General features: G+C 41.0%; 1 protein-coding gene across 1 annotated transcript; it reads right to left on the minus strand.

The window, feature by feature from the left end:
- Window positions 1–2,717: 2,717 nt before the first annotated feature.
- Window positions 2,718–16,371, minus strand: rlf (RLF zinc finger). Its single transcript, XM_053434234.1, has 8 exons — window positions 16,177–16,371; window positions 13,152–13,306; window positions 11,588–11,669; window positions 10,503–10,638; window positions 10,172–10,374; window positions 8,471–8,607; window positions 8,095–8,236; window positions 2,718–7,530 (listed from the first exon to the last, which is right to left on the minus strand). Exons 1-8 carry the CDS (start codon window positions 16,354–16,356, stop codon window positions 2,935–2,937), a joined length of 5,631 nt encoding a protein of 1,876 aa, XP_053290209.1. The 5' UTR covers window positions 16,357–16,371; the 3' UTR covers window positions 2,718–2,934.
- Window positions 16,372–17,207: the final 836 nt, after the last annotated feature.

Genomic DNA, 17,207 nt, shown 5'->3' on the forward strand with positions numbered 1-17,207 from the left:
AGCCTTTGCTACAGCCTTAATAAAAAAGTTGCTTATATATTTTTGGATTTTAGATACTGGATGATTTAACATGCTTTAAAAACCTATTGTTAGAGAATAACCCAGTAGTTTCCAACCTTGACTTCGGACGCCTTACAAGAATCAGTCTGCTGCTGCTTGTTTCCATGTGATGTCCTGAGGCTGCCCCCTGCTGGCTGCTGGGTTCCTCTGCTGCTCTAGCTTGGTTTGTGCAGTCTTTGAGAGAATCTTTAATATCCTTCAAGGGCATTTGGATGTACAACCAGCAATCAGTGCACGACAAAAACAAACCGATAGATACAATGTAAATACAACACAATATAAAAACCCTATAGAATAAGTAGCATGTGAAAATTTGCTTTGAATAAATGAATTGATAAGTCGACAAACAGAAAATTACCCGTCAACTATTTAAATATTCTCGAAACATTTCATTCTACTTTTAACTTCCTGATAATTATTAATGTTGGTGACAGGTTTATGTAATAAACTACTGGACCAATAACCACACAACTTGGTAGAAGGAAGCTGCATGGATCAGAAATGAACCTATACGGCTCTGTTGAGCTCTACTGAGTGCCAGTCTAGTGAATGAATCTGGAATCTTCTCTCAAAAAACATTCCCCCCCCATAGGGTTTATAGTGTGAAGCTAATGAGGTGTTTTATAAAGATGTGATTGAAAACGTCAGACCAAGTGAATCCAGTTTATTTGCATTCATTAGCATTAACAGAAACAAAAAAAGGGAGTTTCATTTCACTTCACAACAGTTCCTCATAGCAGCATGGTGCATACAAAGAGGTGTATAAAAACCTACTCATTTTGGCAGCATAGTAGGGACATTTGCTGATGTCACCACCCGTGGCTCCGTGGACAGGCAAGCCAGCATCTAAGACATCCTCCTGGATGGCTCCCTGTGTGAACAGTCAGGCGGCGGCTCGCACAGAATTTGCGCTTCCGCCTCAGGTGTGTCCCTGACATACACGCTGCAGTTAGAGTCAAAGATGAATCAAAAAAAGATTAAATTATCAGGTGCACAATTCAGAAAGCACCGCAAAGTAGAGGAGGAGAAGAAAGAACAATATAGAGGTAAGAATCAACCCGACTGTGGACATCATTAATGTTTATTTGTGTCGACATGACATATATTATAATTTGTATTATATATTTTTATTGTTTTTTATTGCTCACAAATTTGTCTGCCTGTGTGTGCATCTGTATACAGTCCAAAAGTTATTGGGGATACACGACAGTTTGCATGTGTATGTTGGGGGGGCGCCAATTTGAAATCTCGCCTAGGGCTTCAACATTGCCAGGGCTGGCCCTGCAAGTATGTGTGTTTACCCTCTGTGTCTTTCAGATAGCAGCTAATCTGAGTGACTATTATTATTACTACTTGATTATGTGTTACTAGCACTATCCTTTCCCCTACTAACTAATGCTGGTGACGTCTATAAGTATCAATATTAGACATTTGTTAGACATGTGCTATAGAAATACACCTTTATTATTACTATGCTTATTTTCTCTATAACAACCAGTCTGACTGATTAAACATGGCAATTACCCAACTGTCCCTGGACTCTCTTTTAGTCTCACCCAGCTGGTTGTGGCAGATGATAAAATCCTGTGAACGGCTTCCTCTCCACAGTAGCCGTGTTTTCATCATTGAGGGAACTGTTTCATTTCTCTATTATATTGTAAGGTTCCAACCTTACTATTTAAAGTGCCTTAAGATAATGTATGGGAGGATTTAGCTCTAGACAAATAAAACTGAATTAATACTGTGGATGACAAAGTGAAAAGTGAATAAAGCAAAAATAAGCTGCCCAACTGTTTACCATCATATTATAACTTACCAAATCTGTCCAATATGGCAATTAGGTTTGAAACTAGATTTTAGCAAAGGGACCCTATTCACTCCGTGGAGCATATTCACATGCTGCTCAAAAAACTAACAGGTAGTACAATTTCCCCAAAGTAAAACGCAACACAGTGAAACCAGGACTATTTTGGTCTGGGCCCAAACCCAAATAAACAAGATTGTAAATTGCAATGCTCATATTATTTACAAAAAGATAATAAATATGCTAAAATTAAATAAATCAATCTACATACACCTTATAAATATTGAAATGCTGAAAATCTTTCAGATGTTTTGGAAATAACTGATACGTGCATACTTTGTCAGTAAACTTTAATATACATTTCAGCCACCATAATATGTTACACATTGTTTGCCGTTTGTTAATTTAGATCGAGTTGTCTTTGCATTATAATCTGCCTCACTATTGTTTTTAGAATGTACCCAAAACATCAAACTTGTCCAAAATGTTCACCGTGACTTTACAAACATGGTTTAATAAAGGGTCATTTACAGAAACCAATAAGCTAATGACTTTATTTCATATCCACATTTATTTTTTAGAAAGTGTTACATACATATCTGCTAACATCTGTCCACTGCTTCCCAACACTGATTTAATACAAACTGAGGTGAAAAATAACCAAACATATTCCTCAAGATCTTTTTAGTAAGGAACTGTTTTTACAGTCACATTTTCACATGAGTAAAAAGGCTTTGCATTACGCTACTGACCATTTCTAACAATCTGAAAATCTGTACATTTATCTCGGAGAAGTATATTATATACAGTTGTGATGAGTTAACATACGTGTTCACGTGTTTTACATCTTCATAACAGATGTAAAAAAAAAAAATCTCCGGTTTGATGTGCACAGTTTAAGCTTGATTTATCTATTCTAATTTCTATAATGCTTCAATCTGGCAACTTGAAAAAACAAAGAACAAAAAAGCCCACAATACTATCATTGTTGGAGAAAGAAATACTGTTAGACAGTTTGTTAAAAGACAGCGTTATTTGCAATAGCCATGTTAAATAGGTGCTCAGTTCAACTAAGTTCCTAAAAGAAGTTTGCTGTTTGGGTCTGATGGGAAGAGGTCAGGCGGGGTGGTGGTGCACACAGGTCTACCCAGGAGCACCACAGGTCTGAGGTACTGAAGCTGCTTAATGGCCAGGTCACCACACCCAGCCAGAGCTTTGTCCAGGATGGACTTCAAGTTTTGGACTGACGTGAAGTCCCCATTCATAGCGTGGGGCTTCAGCAGCGGGGAATGTGTGCGTCTGCTGCGGGTGTGAGAGATTCCCAGCTGGTTGTTCTCTTTAACAGAACAGCTGCGTCTGAAAGCGTCTCGCCGTTTCACTGCTCCTGGGTTTTTGTCATTCGGGGAGGAGTCTTGTATGAACTTGAGGAATGAGGACTCAAAGCCAATAGGCTTATAAGCAGTGATGTCAAAGGGGCGTGGAGAATGGCTACGAGGCTGAGGGTCTATCACGTTTGATGGCTGCTCGGAGAGTTCGTTTTTACGTTTAAGTGGCTGACGGATAAGAGGAGTGGCCGCTGTGGCTGAGCCGTTTAACATTTTACCGCCATCCTTGTTGCTCGATGCCTCCTGGAAGCCGTCCTCAGTAGTGAAGCGCAAGGAGCATGGTGGCGACAGGTCGACAGTGAGGGGACGAAGCAGTGGTTTGATCTTGTCCCAGCTTAATCTCTCCTCCTGTTTCGGACTGATGTGCACAGCTGTAGCCGGGTCTTCAGTGTGCCCCTCGGTGCTCGGTTCACCATACAGCACCTCATCTGCACCGACAAGGACGCCATTTCTCTCAACAGGGGGTAGCGGTAGCGTCAGCACCTCCTTCTCCTCCTCCCCATCTTCTGGAAGTCCCAGTGGATGGTGAATATCTTCAAGTTGCGTTTCTGCCTTGATGGACAGCAAGCTCATGGGTGCATCCTGCCCCCCTGGGTTTTCTTCCTCTGCCTGATACTCAATTTTTCGAACCACATTAGGGGTACATGATCCTGCCAGAGTTAGCCTGGCCGACTCACTCTGAATCAGTTCCTCCAGCTTCTCAGCGTTAAAAACAAGCTTGTTTTGATTCTTTAAAAGATGCTCTCGACCCATGCGGTGAACGTTCACGTAGTGGCGTTGTAAACTCTTGACATACGTGACGACAGAATCACAATTCTGAACCATACAAGGGTACGCTCCACGCATGCAGCGGTCTTGGCACATCTGTAGCGCTTCTTCATAAGACCTATAGACCAAAGGGTTCCTCCTCTTTTTATTTTTATCTCCGGACTTTATTTCCCCCTCAAGACTCTGCTCTGCCACTTCTTCTGGCTTCGGGGTCACTTCTGGCTCGGCACTGGACGCCTGTGCCATCGGGGAACCCGGTGCTTCTTTCTCAGGACTCTTTGGTGTGACGATGAGTTTCTTTTGGCATCCAGATACAGACTTTTTGTGAGTGCTCTGTAGGCGTACCACCAGTGAATCGTAGTACTCGTAGTGACTATAAAGTGTGTGTTTTTTCAGTGCTTCATTGCGGCTGAATACTTTTGTGCAGCCTTTGTACTTGCACTTTATCAGCTGAGGTGGCTGAGAGTGGGAGTCTCGAGTGTGACGCACCAGGCTGCTTTTCAGGTGGTACGAGGCTCTACAGTTGGCAAAGTGACATTTGTATTGGGGCTGAGGCTCGTCTGAATTTGGCAGAGGCCTTTTCCTGGCCGGCTCTTTTTTGACTTCTGGACTGTGGTGTGTGTCAAAATCTTTTTCCAACATGAGCTGAGAGCGATTGTAATGATGCACAACCTGTAGGTGGCGCACAAGGCCTGCCTGAGTGGAGAAAGCTGCATCACAGTGTTTTGCTACACAATGAAAGGGCTTACTGAATTTAGCCAATATATAACAGAGATTACTTTTAGTTACCAAACGTTTTGTACTTCTGACCTGCTGTATATTCTTCTTCTCAGTTTTTTCCTCTCGACTCTCTGCTTCTTCCACACCTTCCTCTTCAGATGGAGAATGATTGTCAATGTTTTGTCCATTATCACTTGTCGTGGTTGAGTTTTTTTTCTCAGGGTGAAGCTGCAACTTCTCTTTCTTCTTCACTTTTAGATCTTGGGTCGTCTCCTGATTTTCAGACACAGATCCACAGCTTAGTTTTTCCACCTGTGCCGCGCTCATCTTATGTATGTGAAGGTAGTGGGTTAGCAACCCTCTTTTCTGTCTTTGACTCTTGGAACAGAGAAGGCAGACGTAGGGCCTAAAACATGTGGTTTTCAAAGAAGTCAACCTTCTGGCCTGTTCCATGGTTCGACCGTGTTGGCTTTTATAGTGTCGTTGTAAGCTGTAACTCTGAGCAGTCCTGAAGTCGCAATTTTCTATCCGACAGATGTACGGCTTAGCATTAGCTAATGATTCAGCACTACCGTCTTCATCTGTTACAGATGTTTGTTCAGTTTTGATCTGGACTTTTTCCTCAGGCAGATGTGGAGGTCTCTTCTGGAGAAGTACAACAGGAGGCTTTGCAATGATTGCCTGATGAAGAGATGCTTGTGATGTATTAGGTTCTGGGTTGGTCATAGCGGACTCAACTGACACACTAGGAGGGGATGATGAATTCAGGTCCAGTTTACTAAGCCCGATGAGAATCTCTTTTAAATCATCATTATTTATTTGAAGGCTTGAAGAGTTTGTTTCATTGTCTTTGGGAGGATCAGGTGTTTGTCTTTCTTTTCCAGCCTCCACAGGTTGAAAAGGTGTTGAGAGCTCACGTTTCCCTTTCTGCTCATCATCTGGCTCAGTTTCAGTCTTCAGCACTTTGGACTTTGAGCCCTGCTGTTTTTCATGCTTATATTCCTTGTTCTCCAGTTTAAGATGCTCTGGGTGGGCACATTTCAGATGTCGCTGGACGTCTCTAGCCCGGGAGAACGTCATGCCACACTTCTCAAACCCGCAGGTGAACTTGCTTCCATCGAAACACACAGCCACCAAGGTCATTGTGGGTTTGGATTCTTTGTGGTCAGATTCTTGCATCGGAGAGGCACAACTCACTGAGGGAGAGCTCAGGGTATCTCTGCTTACAATCTCTTCTGAATCAAGCAACTTATTAAGGCCAACTAGCGGTTCACTAACAGTCTTGAAAAGTTTCCGCTTTGCCTTCCTCTGAGCCTCGAAGTCATCTTCAGAGAAGGTGATGTTGTGTGTGGATAAATGGTTTATAAAGTCCTTTTTGGATAAATAATATCTACTACATTCAGCGCTGCAGCAGGTAAATGCTGCGTCTCTGAAATGCTGTGCTTCGTGGTGATAGATTTGTCCCAAGTCAGAGCAAGTGACATAACAACCTTTGAGCTCGCACTGGAAGTTGAGCTGAAATCCATGAGTCTGTTTGTGTGTTACAAGTTGGTTGGAAGTTTTGAACTGAGCGCCGCAACCTATAACCACACACATGTAAGGTCGCTCACCATAGTGAACCCTTCGATGTTTGCGGTGATGGTAAGCAGAGACAAAATGGCGCCTGCAGAAGACACACTTCTCCCGCTTGTCTCTGCTCTGCTGAAAATATTTCACATTCTCATCGCCTTTATGCTCTGACTTTAAGTGGACATATAAGTACTTCGAATGTTTGAAAATTCGAGTACACCCAGTTCCTGGGCACGGATACTCATCCCGGTTCTGCAGTTTGAAGTGTTGCTCGATGTAATCGAAGGTTACATGCTCATCATCGTCCAGATTCTTATCTTTTACAGTATTGGCTTGCTGCACAATGTGGTCCAGCACGTCTGGATCATGTGTGGATTTGTAATAGAGCATTAAAGAAGGGTCAATGCTGATCTCGCCCGGTTCAATGTCGTCATCATCCTCATCCATCTGTTTCTGCTTGTCCTCTTTCTTTACGTTGTTTTTGTTAAGATGTGTTTCACTCAGAATGTGTTGTTTTAAGTGAGGAACGAGCTCCTTTCTGCTCTCAAACCTTTCCAGGCACACAGGACAGGGGTGGCTGTTGTCCTCTGTGTGTCTTATGGAGTGATGAACCAGTTGAGTGCCAGTGACCGACCGCTTACAAATCTTACAGCAGAACTTGTGTTTCTTTGCCTCCGATTTCCCTTGGACTTCTGCTAAGTTAGACATCGGCTGTGTACCCTGTTGCTCATAACCATCAGGATTTCCATTTATCCACTTCTGCTCAGTTTCTACTTTCACAGCAACCTCCTGTCGCTCCTGTTTAACCTGCTCTCGTTTGTCCACCAACTCCTCCTCTTCCCCTTCTGACTCTGGGATTATTCCGAGAAGTGAGACACAGTGATACTTCAGAGTCTTCCAGTCCCAGAATTCGGGATCAAAAGGCCAGTGAGCTTTCAGAGCTAGTAGCAATTCGCAGCGTAGTGAGTTGGGAATGACTTCATTTTCCTGTTCAAGCTTTTGATCTGGCCGTAAATACAGCTCCTCGAGACAGCTGAATACCTCCTGACTGGGGCCAAGCAGGAACTCTGTGAGTTGGCAGGCACGCAACACCTCAAGGTCGCCTGGAAGAAGACAGGACATTGTTTTGCAGATAGATATCCTTGTGTCGGAGTCTTGCTGCTTTGGAAGTTGCAGGGCTTTGACACACAGTTCGACTGAAGCAGGTACCCCTGCGTCCTCTGCCTGAAAATAGAGTGATATATATATCATTTGAGTTTAATCTATTTATATTTAAAAGTGTTACTTCAGATTTCTAACACCTGGGTAAATCCCAGAAGAAGTTACACATGACCAAATCCTGTACATGCATTTCTGTCAGCCAGATCACACATCTGAATAAACCCCATTTGGTTTTCCAAGGATATATTCAAATAACAGTCATCCCTCCTGTAGTCCAGATGGAGGTGGTAATGGACTTGAAGCTGTCTGTTAACTTCCAAAAAAACACTACGATAACTTCAGCAATAAAGCAGTTAGGAGACAACAATAACAGTTTAGCAGATGTGAGCCTAGAACCATCTTTACACAAATGCATGCTTGAATCTCATTTTAGTAAAACTCTATTAGAGAATTAATTAAGGTTCACCTGCCTAATCTACACTGTTCTTGAGATCCATGAAATCGAAACAAACAAACTGTTCTTGTGGCTCCTTAGTCCCTGGAACATCTGAACTATGAAAGGTTTCATGATATGAACAATCTTCCAATTCAGCATCATATGTGGACAGTTTGGCTGTTCATGCTCACCTCAGCCTGAATCACACGGACTAGGTAAAGCAAATGGTGGACCGTTTTGGCAATGGCACCAAGCTGAAGGCATCGTTCCAGAAGAGACAGCAACGAGGGGTCGATCCTCTTCTGTAGTTTACTCCACAACTGAGTCAACTCCCTTTTTGAGAAGAAAACACATGCAAAACATTTTTTATGTTGAATATCTCTTTCACAAAAACAATAATTTGACTCAGATGACCACCATAATGAAATCAGGTAAATTCAAATGATTTAATCATCACCTGTGATATAGACATCTAGTCTGACTGCTGCTAACAATTTCAAAATATTAATAATTTAACCTTAAGAGAGCAATCCACCCAACCCTTGGTCCTTATCAGGACCTACTCACCAGGAGCAGTAATGACTCTGCTGCTGAAGCTGCTGAGTCAGGAAAGTTGTGCAAAAGATGAAGGCCGTATTCTCCTCCCCCTCTGTCTCCAAGTTGCATGTGATCTCCAGGACATCCTTGCAGTCAAGTCTGGATATCTGTAAGGAGAGTAAACATAATGTGAATACTTAGAAAACAACATTTCTGCTGCATTTCTAAATTTAGAAATGAGCAATAGGAATATCAGTTGAGACGTGACTGACGATTGTTCCAAATGAAAATCAGGATAAAAGTTCTGTCATCAAAATTTATCTTAAATCACAGCAGCCAGCAATTATGACACATTGTGTGAATGTAGTTTGATTACAGTGAAAGAACTTTATCTTGTGTAGCACTTGACTCCAAAGTCTCTCACACAGGCAACGGCAAACAAATCTGACGTGATAATCTTTTGATCTAGTGTAAATATATAAAACATGACTCAAAAGGGCACGCCAGTGGCCAGAGTCATTACCACAGCGACCTGGGCACTTTGCTGACTGTTATCTCCGCTCTCTTCTTACACAAAATTATAACTAGAATTACTGAATTTGAATCATATAAAGACCTTTGAAGACCCCCCGGATCATTAAAGACCCCTATCACCCCAGCCATAACTATTTTTTTTGTCTGCTTGTAATATTCTGAGCATTGCCATAAGAGAGCCTGTGACCCAAGCATTTCATTGCAAGGGACTGCTTAATGTAATCGTTATGTATATGACAATAACCTCTTGAAACTTGATGAGAATGTTAATTTATGAGGTGGTAAGAAACCGGCCATGTTTCAGCTGGTAGACAAGACACACGCCCAGATGTCATTGGAAGAGCTTTATGACCCAAAGAGTCTCAAACTTTAGTCGGGTGAAAGCTTTGGCAGCTCTGAAGGAATGAGCATTCAAAACCCCAAATAGAGTTTTTTCAACAGACAGCATACCAAGAACAGGTGGGTGAATGGAGGTTAAGCCAGAAGCAACAATAAGGAAACATCAGTATGCACAGCAATGTTGAATGTGTGTAGCTCTGGTCAAGAAGGAAAACCAATGTGCAACCATTGTCTGAGTCACAGACTCAGGAACTAATTTAAACTTCCATCTCAAACAATGCTGAAATCAATGGTTTCACAGCATCTTCTACTGAGTTTCACCTAAAACAAAACCCTGAATCCATGTACAGTAAATTTAACTGAAACAGAATAAACTGCAGTAATATCATATTTTTTGTAGGGGCGAAACAAAATGATATAATGTATACCGCCCTCAGAGAATAAGCTGACTGAAATATTCTTCTGGTATTCTGATCGTTGTTGAATTAATCGCCACCGTCTGCCCCGATATGCTTGCTTGAGCGTTTTGTAGTCATTTATGTTTCGTCTGGATGGAGAGATATTGAAGGGGAACATATAAGTTCAAAAAAATATCTGCAGAAGTGTAGACAAGGCACAATAACACAACCTAACCACAAACGAAAAAATGGCAACTGAAGACAAAGATTTGGATCCTGCAATTATCCTGTCGACATCCAGTGCAGAGTATAATTTACTGTTTGTTTGTTTTGAGTGTTCCTGTGAGGAATTAGCCCTTTCACGAATTGGCATTACTATGCAACTGACATGAGGGGCACAAATACAAATAAATCACTGAACAAAACAAGATAATGCAAACAACTGAACATGTAGCAATACCTCCATGATGGCTTCTTCACTGGGCAGCAGATGACAAAGCAGCGAGACAAATGTTTGGCGAAAAGTAGCCTGGTTGGAGATGAAGCTGCATTCGGTGCAGGATTTAGCCAGCACCACAGCCTTGGCAATTTCACCCATCTTCTCCAGATGTTTCACGCGCATCTCCATGAAGCCCTCGCCCTCCAAGGTGATATATGCATCAACTAGAGACAGAATCAAAACAAATCCTGTTGAAGCAAACTACCACAACAAGGCCGATGTGACAACAAGCACTACAATTAACACCCGTCTCTATTTAACCTGAGCTTAATAAATTCACGGGACTACCCACCTTCTTCTTGGCTGGTGAGCTGGCCGCTGAGGAGCGAGTTGAGGACTGGGTTGCTCCATGCTCCTCCCTCTCCCGTGATCTGGAGTAAAGCTTGGAGATCTGTACTTCCATACCGTAATAAGGTATCATGGGCATTCTGCAATACACAATAATCATATTTAAATGGGAATATACACTTCTTCAGCCACCTTTAGAAAAATAGAGGACCTTCTTTCTCGCAGTCTGAGAGTCTCAGATAATTTGATTTCGAGTATCTCATTGAGGAGAGGCTTCCGTCTTGAAACTCTGCCATAAAGCTCTGATAAGTAGAGTGCTGCAGTTATGGTCGTACTTCTTGAAGTTTCTGCCATCTCCACACACAATCTCTCGATCCTTTGTGAGAATAATGCTCACAGAGTGCAGTTTCTCAAATTCAGTTATTGCTTTGTCATTCTAGAGTCTTGAGTGTAGATTGATTAGGGAAAGCATTATTATACAAGCTTGCAGCACTACAAAATATGAAACTATAATTGTCAAACGGTTGTATGGCTCTAGCATCCAGTGTTGTGTTAGTCTACATACATTATTCTGCTCATATTAGGTCATTGTAACAATTGTTCAAATTCGAAGAAATTCCCAATAGGCGGACTCAAGATATCATATTCAAAAGGAGAGGAAAGGTGTTTTCTGAAGCCATTGAGACCTTTGACCTCCAAAATTTAATCAGTTCAACCTTGAGTCCAACTGTTCATTTCTACAAAGTCTGGAGAAATTCCTTTCAAGTGTTCTTGAGATATTATGTTCAAAAGAATGGGAGAGCCAGACAACCCAATGCCAGGGTGCTGTAAAGATGATCATGTGATCTACGCAGCACAGTTAATGTATAACTTCCTTTGTCTGCCTGCTGCACGCAGCTGCTCGACCTCTTGCCTGAATAATTTGGAAGATTTGTTCCTGTTGTGAACGCATCTGTGCAGAGAACCTCCTGCTGCGTTGTTCGTGTGTGAAAGGCAGAAAACGGGTAAACTCAGTAACCAATTCTCAGGATGTCACCTGGAGGTAAAGCCTGAAAACAGCTTCTGTGTTTAGAGACAAGGTGGTCTTACCTGAACAGAGTGGTGAAACTGAACCCAGGCTTCATAAGGGATTTCATTCTCAGGCACTGACAGCAACAATTCAAAGCAGCTCCTGAAGGAAATCAACACAACGCTGCTTCAGTAAACAGTGATGATACTGGACAGGTCTATTTTTGAGTCTAAGCCATTTCATCCATACTACATATAAAAACTTTGAAGGATTGTGATACGAGCCAAACTTCAATACATGTCAGTGATTGTTGCTTACAGTAGCTCTGCATTTATGTTTTAGAAGAATCAGCTTTACACCTAGATACATTAAGATGTCAAAAATGCTAGTTTAAAAATAGATTGAAAAGTGTTGAAATGTTCTTTTTTTTATAGAAAAGCTCTTCCACATCTCACAGTATTAAATTTAACTATTACAATCTAACTAAAAATAGATCTCATGTTAGATTTTCTATTAAACTGAAAGGCCTGAAACGACCCCCATCTCTCGTAAAGGATCATTTGCAGATAGGAGGTGTCTCGGTGGAGCCGTAGTGCGATTAACCGAGAGACATGATGAGTCTCTAACTGACCTAATTTAAGTCACGTCAGTTTTAACAGTTAATGTCTTCAGACAGGCCGTCATAAGCGTGAATTGTTTAATGTACCTGAAACTACAACAAGAATCTGTTGGAATCCAAAGTAATGACCACTGGTCAACAGTGGTCGTGTTTTTATGTCGGTTCATACAGAGCAGAGTTTGATGACTTGAAATTGTTATCATTGATTCAATTGTTGAATGATTTGTTTGCAAGGAAAGGCAATTTGTTCTAGGACCTGTAGGACATCCTAAATCATATATTGCAAGTGCATGGACACACAAACACACATTTTTGGGTCAGGACACAGGCCCAGTTGTGTCTTTCATAGTTTTCTTTGCTACAAACAAATGATGTGACATACTAAAGTTATTAAAACAGGATTCTCTGTTTATATGTATACACCATTTTATAGCTGTTTCAATTAGATAATGCAGACTATCTTGCAGAAGCGTATTTCAAAAGATTATAAATACACTAGAAGGGCTTTTGGAGGCTGCATACCTCCGTCAAGGCTACCTGCTTATCGTGCCATGTTCAACAAATCTGCTCCAAATTGAGTTCTTCCTTTGGTTATACACCACCCCTCCAAAAAATGTCATGGATATCAGTGAGATATAATGTGCCTGCCATATTTTAAATTCAAAAATTTAATTTGGAGGTGTGGTGGAAATCGTAAAATAAAGATCATAGAAACAAGGTTTGTCTTTCGATATTTTATTGTGAAAGAGCCTCTGCTGAAAGGTCAGAGAATCAAACAGTCCACGATGGCCGAGAAACATCATTAAAGTCCCAATAAGTAACATAGGACGCTGAGCTTTTCACTTCAAGTCCATAAAGTAACCAGCACAACTGCTAAGTATGCAGATAAGATAGACAACAGATGCATGGAGCATAGAAAAGTTAAAACAGTGTTTTTGTTCTTCTACAGACTTTTGTTATTGTGTTTAAGAATTTTTCTTATCTATCTCTCCCGTGTTTTCTACCAGAAGATGTTCAGTACTCACAAAGCTAGTCTCTTCAAAACAAGGGCCACTTTGTCAGACTCTGTTGTGAGGTGGGACCGGGCTGCAGCGAAGCAGTTGATGGACAGACAGTAAACCTCCAGGAGAGGAAGGCCATGCTCCATAGAGTTCCTGCTCCCAGCATAGTGAATTAGTGCCTAGAAAAACATGCATACAAATGTTAAAATATTAGCATTGAAGGAAAAAAAACAGATATGAATTTATAAACTGGTCAGAGAAGATCAGACGAGAGACAACTTGTGTCTAGAAAAACAGGGGGTTTCCACCTGGGGGAGATAACAGTCTATACATGATTGATCCCAGTTGACACTGTCTGGGGTGAGGTACTCCTGATTGGGCCTTAGGGGACTTCATTGTACAGCATGAGCCACCTTTAATAGTGAGAACCCCCCCCCCCCCCAAAAAAAAAAAACACAAGCAGAGTGTGACACCTTTGAACAAAACTTTTCAGTTTTCTATTTTTAATATTTTACAGTTTGGGGAAGCTTTAACGTAAATATGATCTCTCACGCCCTTATCTTTATTCAAACAAAAAAAGAAAAAGGATTTCCTAAAATTACACGACTGAGACGCTTTTTTTTTCTCCCCCTAATGCAAAAAATTAAAGAGAACAGCGTTTGATCCTCAATGTTATTTCAATGCATTATTGTCTATTCCCTTCTTTAGGAGGAGTCAACATATGTGTGTCACCTGTATATAGCTGGAGGGCATACACATTTAATGACGGGTTAGTACTAGCAACATCCCAGGAGTCCTATTTGTCAGACAGCAGGAACCTTGCTGGTTTGTGCTGGTGTCTACAGAGGCACTCAATTTATTCCCCTCAGCCCTAAAAATAAGGTACCCTCTAAGAGGGAGCCAATATTAAACTCTCAACCCTGGAGGCTACTATAGTGCACTAATTACATCTTGACTACTTCCGATTGGAACAGATAGTCACCATCATCCACAAAGTTTCGTCAGTTTTTTTAAATATATAAAACCCCTAAAAAACACTTTATTTACCCAGTGTAGAAATTAAAAGGAAGGTTGTTTATATTTAGCAATGGCAGTTAAATGCTCATAGTGCAATTAGGTAGTTACTGGTTTCTGTGATCACTTGTATTCTCCAAAATGGCTAAATGAGATAAGGGACATAAATCACCAGTGCTCAAACCCTTTGAAAAGTTCCACTCAGGTTGGTATCTTAGTTACTAAAGTTAGTGGGTTTTCAGTACAAAACTCCCTCTTGTTGGTTACCTTCCCACTGTAGTCGTTTTCAGACATAGAGTTTGCCTTTGAATTTGAAGAATGCCACTTGACATTCTCTGGGTCGGACGTGTTCACTAAAACAGAAGAATGTCGTCTGGGTAGAGCATGATGAATTTCTGCAGCAGAATTTGTCTGTTTCTGTGTCCACCACATCGTTACCAGTGTTGGTTCTTATCACCGAAAGCGCTCATCTTTCCAAGTTTACAACTTTGTCAACATTTTCTATGTGTCTGACACCTGTTTGATCCTGAGACATTTGAATTATTTTGTATTTTTCCAGTTTTGCATTTTTTGCATGCTAGAAATGTCCTCAACACAATGTCCTCAACACACTCACATCGCATTCTCACATACAGCCCTCTAAAATATTACAGGAAGTTGTCCGGACGTCAGTGCATGTTTGAAAGCAGCTTAGGACAATTAAGTTACAAAATGCACAAAAAGACAAAGAGGGACTTAAACCTGTATTAAACGTAATTGCAAACACTCATTAATATCAGTCCACTAAATATGCCTCTCATCAAGATACATAAATTATTCTCTGAGAGACCAGATCTTCTGCCTGGTTTTGTGGAAATAAATCAAGCAGTTTTTATGCATAATCCAGCTAACTAACAGACAAACAAGCACAGATGAAAACATAACCTGCTTGTCAGAGGTAAAAAATAAAAGGAGGAACAATCACAAAGAGATCAGTGTCCGTATAATAATGTGAGTCTACCTTAAAATGGTAAATGGTAGTCTACCTTAAAATGATTCCCCCCTCAAAAAAACCTTAATCTCTGTTTTGACAGCAAACTAACCAAACTGTAAATTACATGTATCCCATTAATGAATTACTCTGAGCTATAATCCACTTAGGCTGGCAAGCAAATCTCACAGACAGATCCACGGTCAGTGATGTAACATGACTTCAGAGACTCAGAAAGTGACATTTGCGATCCTAGGAGGCGGAATCCAAATGGACCTTTCCCCATTTTGTTTCTCCAGCTAAAGCAGAGCGTGTATTTTTATATAGCATTATATATATATATATAAATTAAACTGCATCTACACTGATGAGAGTCTAACACAAGGTGGCAGATCAAAACCACGACCAGAGCATTTGAACATGAAACAAACTTGGATGCACAACATTAAGACAAGTGTCATCGAGCCTGGAAAAAGATAAGGTCCTAACTGCCAAAATAAAAACGTTATTTCTGCTTTGACACGGTAAACTGTCGCATAGTGAATCCCATTGAGCGACTAAACGGAACTCTTTAGCTTATCAGTGGCCCTGAGCTGGTTGGAACATTTGGATAAACACACTGCGATGCCGCCCCACCCCACACACATGCAACTGTGCGTAGTGTGCAAACTGTGGACATGTCACGTGCATGCAAACAACCTGCGATACGTTTCCTGCTTTCTAGTGTTTAAAATAATATAGTGATAAAGCAGCTGTGTGCATGAAAGCAAATGCAAGCGTTCGGTGCAACTTGCAGCAGTTGGACGGGGAACGTGACAGTCAGCCAACGTAATTGGTCGAATGGTGGAGGTATACATGTATTTGAGGGGAAATCGTGTGCATGTGGGAATATGAATGGCACGATCCGCACCGCACTGTTGCTCTCTGGTTAACCACCCACACCCTGGACCTGGCCGGGCACGTAGCGGGGCCAGCAGCCGACGCAGATTAGCTCGAGAAAAACAATCCCGGGGAGGAAGCTAACGCTGGGCTAACGCTAGCTGCGGAGCTGCATGTACACATTACCTGGCAGAAGTTGTCGCAGTACTCCGTGGAGGACGCGGTGGATGTCTCCTGCTGCCGGAGGACGTCCTCAAAGGCCCTCAGTGTGGCCAGCAGGGTCTCCATTGCGACCAGGGTGTCCTCGGCCGTGTCCAGGCCCCGGTCGCTCCATTCCTGCTCCGGCTCGACGTTACTCGCCGCCATCTTCGCTCTCCGCCACGGCGCGTATGCAGTGCAGACTAGCGCTGCCTTCAAGTGCCTTCGGAATATTTAACTGTGTCAGCTGAACTTCACCTGAGTAACCTGAAAACACAGTGGGGGAGTGTGTGTATGTAGGGATATTACTTTAAATTATTTTATATTATATTATTGGTGTGTAAATTGTTACGAAACACGACTCAATCAGCCTTCTGAATGCTGAATCGTATTTAATTATATCACATTTATATATCCTACTGAATACATGTATATGTATTGTACAAGCCTGCAAGTATAATACAGTAAGAAAGTAATAATATAGTATCAGTACAATAAATTATTTTGGTAACCATACAAACAACATACAACATAATGAAGCAGCAGTATATATAGTTATAAAATAATTGTACATAATTAAGTCAGCCTTCAGATTTCTACTTAATCATATATGATTACATTATAATCATATATCCTATTATATACATGAACATTTTATGTAAAATCCAGCAAGTATAATAAAGTAAGTAGGTAATAATATAAATAAGTTAAATCAAATTGTAAAGCTAAATAAGTTTGGTAGGAAAAAAATAAATTTACAACATAATGAAATAGTAGTATATTAATTTATATCATAATGTGATATTCTGCTGTGTACATGTATGTGTTATGTAGAAGTGAAAGTACAAAAAGACAGGCGATAAACATAATGGAAATCCAGATTTGTTTATAGATTTTTCTTTTACTAATATGTTCAATGCTTAACTTTAAGTGTCTTTACAATGTATTTGTATTATTTCATCTTAACTAATGAATAATTATTTTTAATGGTATGTACTTAAAAATGTCTGTAGGTATAT

The sequence above is a fragment of the Pleuronectes platessa genome, chromosome 11, assembly GCF_947347685.1.
Source record: "Pleuronectes platessa chromosome 11, fPlePla1.1, whole genome shotgun sequence".
In the NCBI taxonomy this organism is placed as follows: domain Eukaryota; kingdom Metazoa; phylum Chordata; class Actinopteri; order Pleuronectiformes; family Pleuronectidae; genus Pleuronectes; species Pleuronectes platessa.

Bases quoted from the DNA above. Each gene is read 5' to 3' on its own strand.
- rlf (XM_053434234.1), bottom strand. From the start codon at position 16,356: ATGGCGGCGAGTAACGTCGAGCCGGAGCAGGAATGGAGCGACCGGGGC. The intron at 13,307-16,176 runs GTAATGTGTACA...ATGTTTTTCTAG, and splicing joins ACTGCGACAACTTCTGCCAG to GCACTAATTCACTATGCTGG. The intron at 8,608-10,171 runs GTATTGCTACAT...CTCTCCTTACAG, and splicing joins GTGAAGAAGCCATCATGGAG to ATATCCAGACTTGACTGCAA.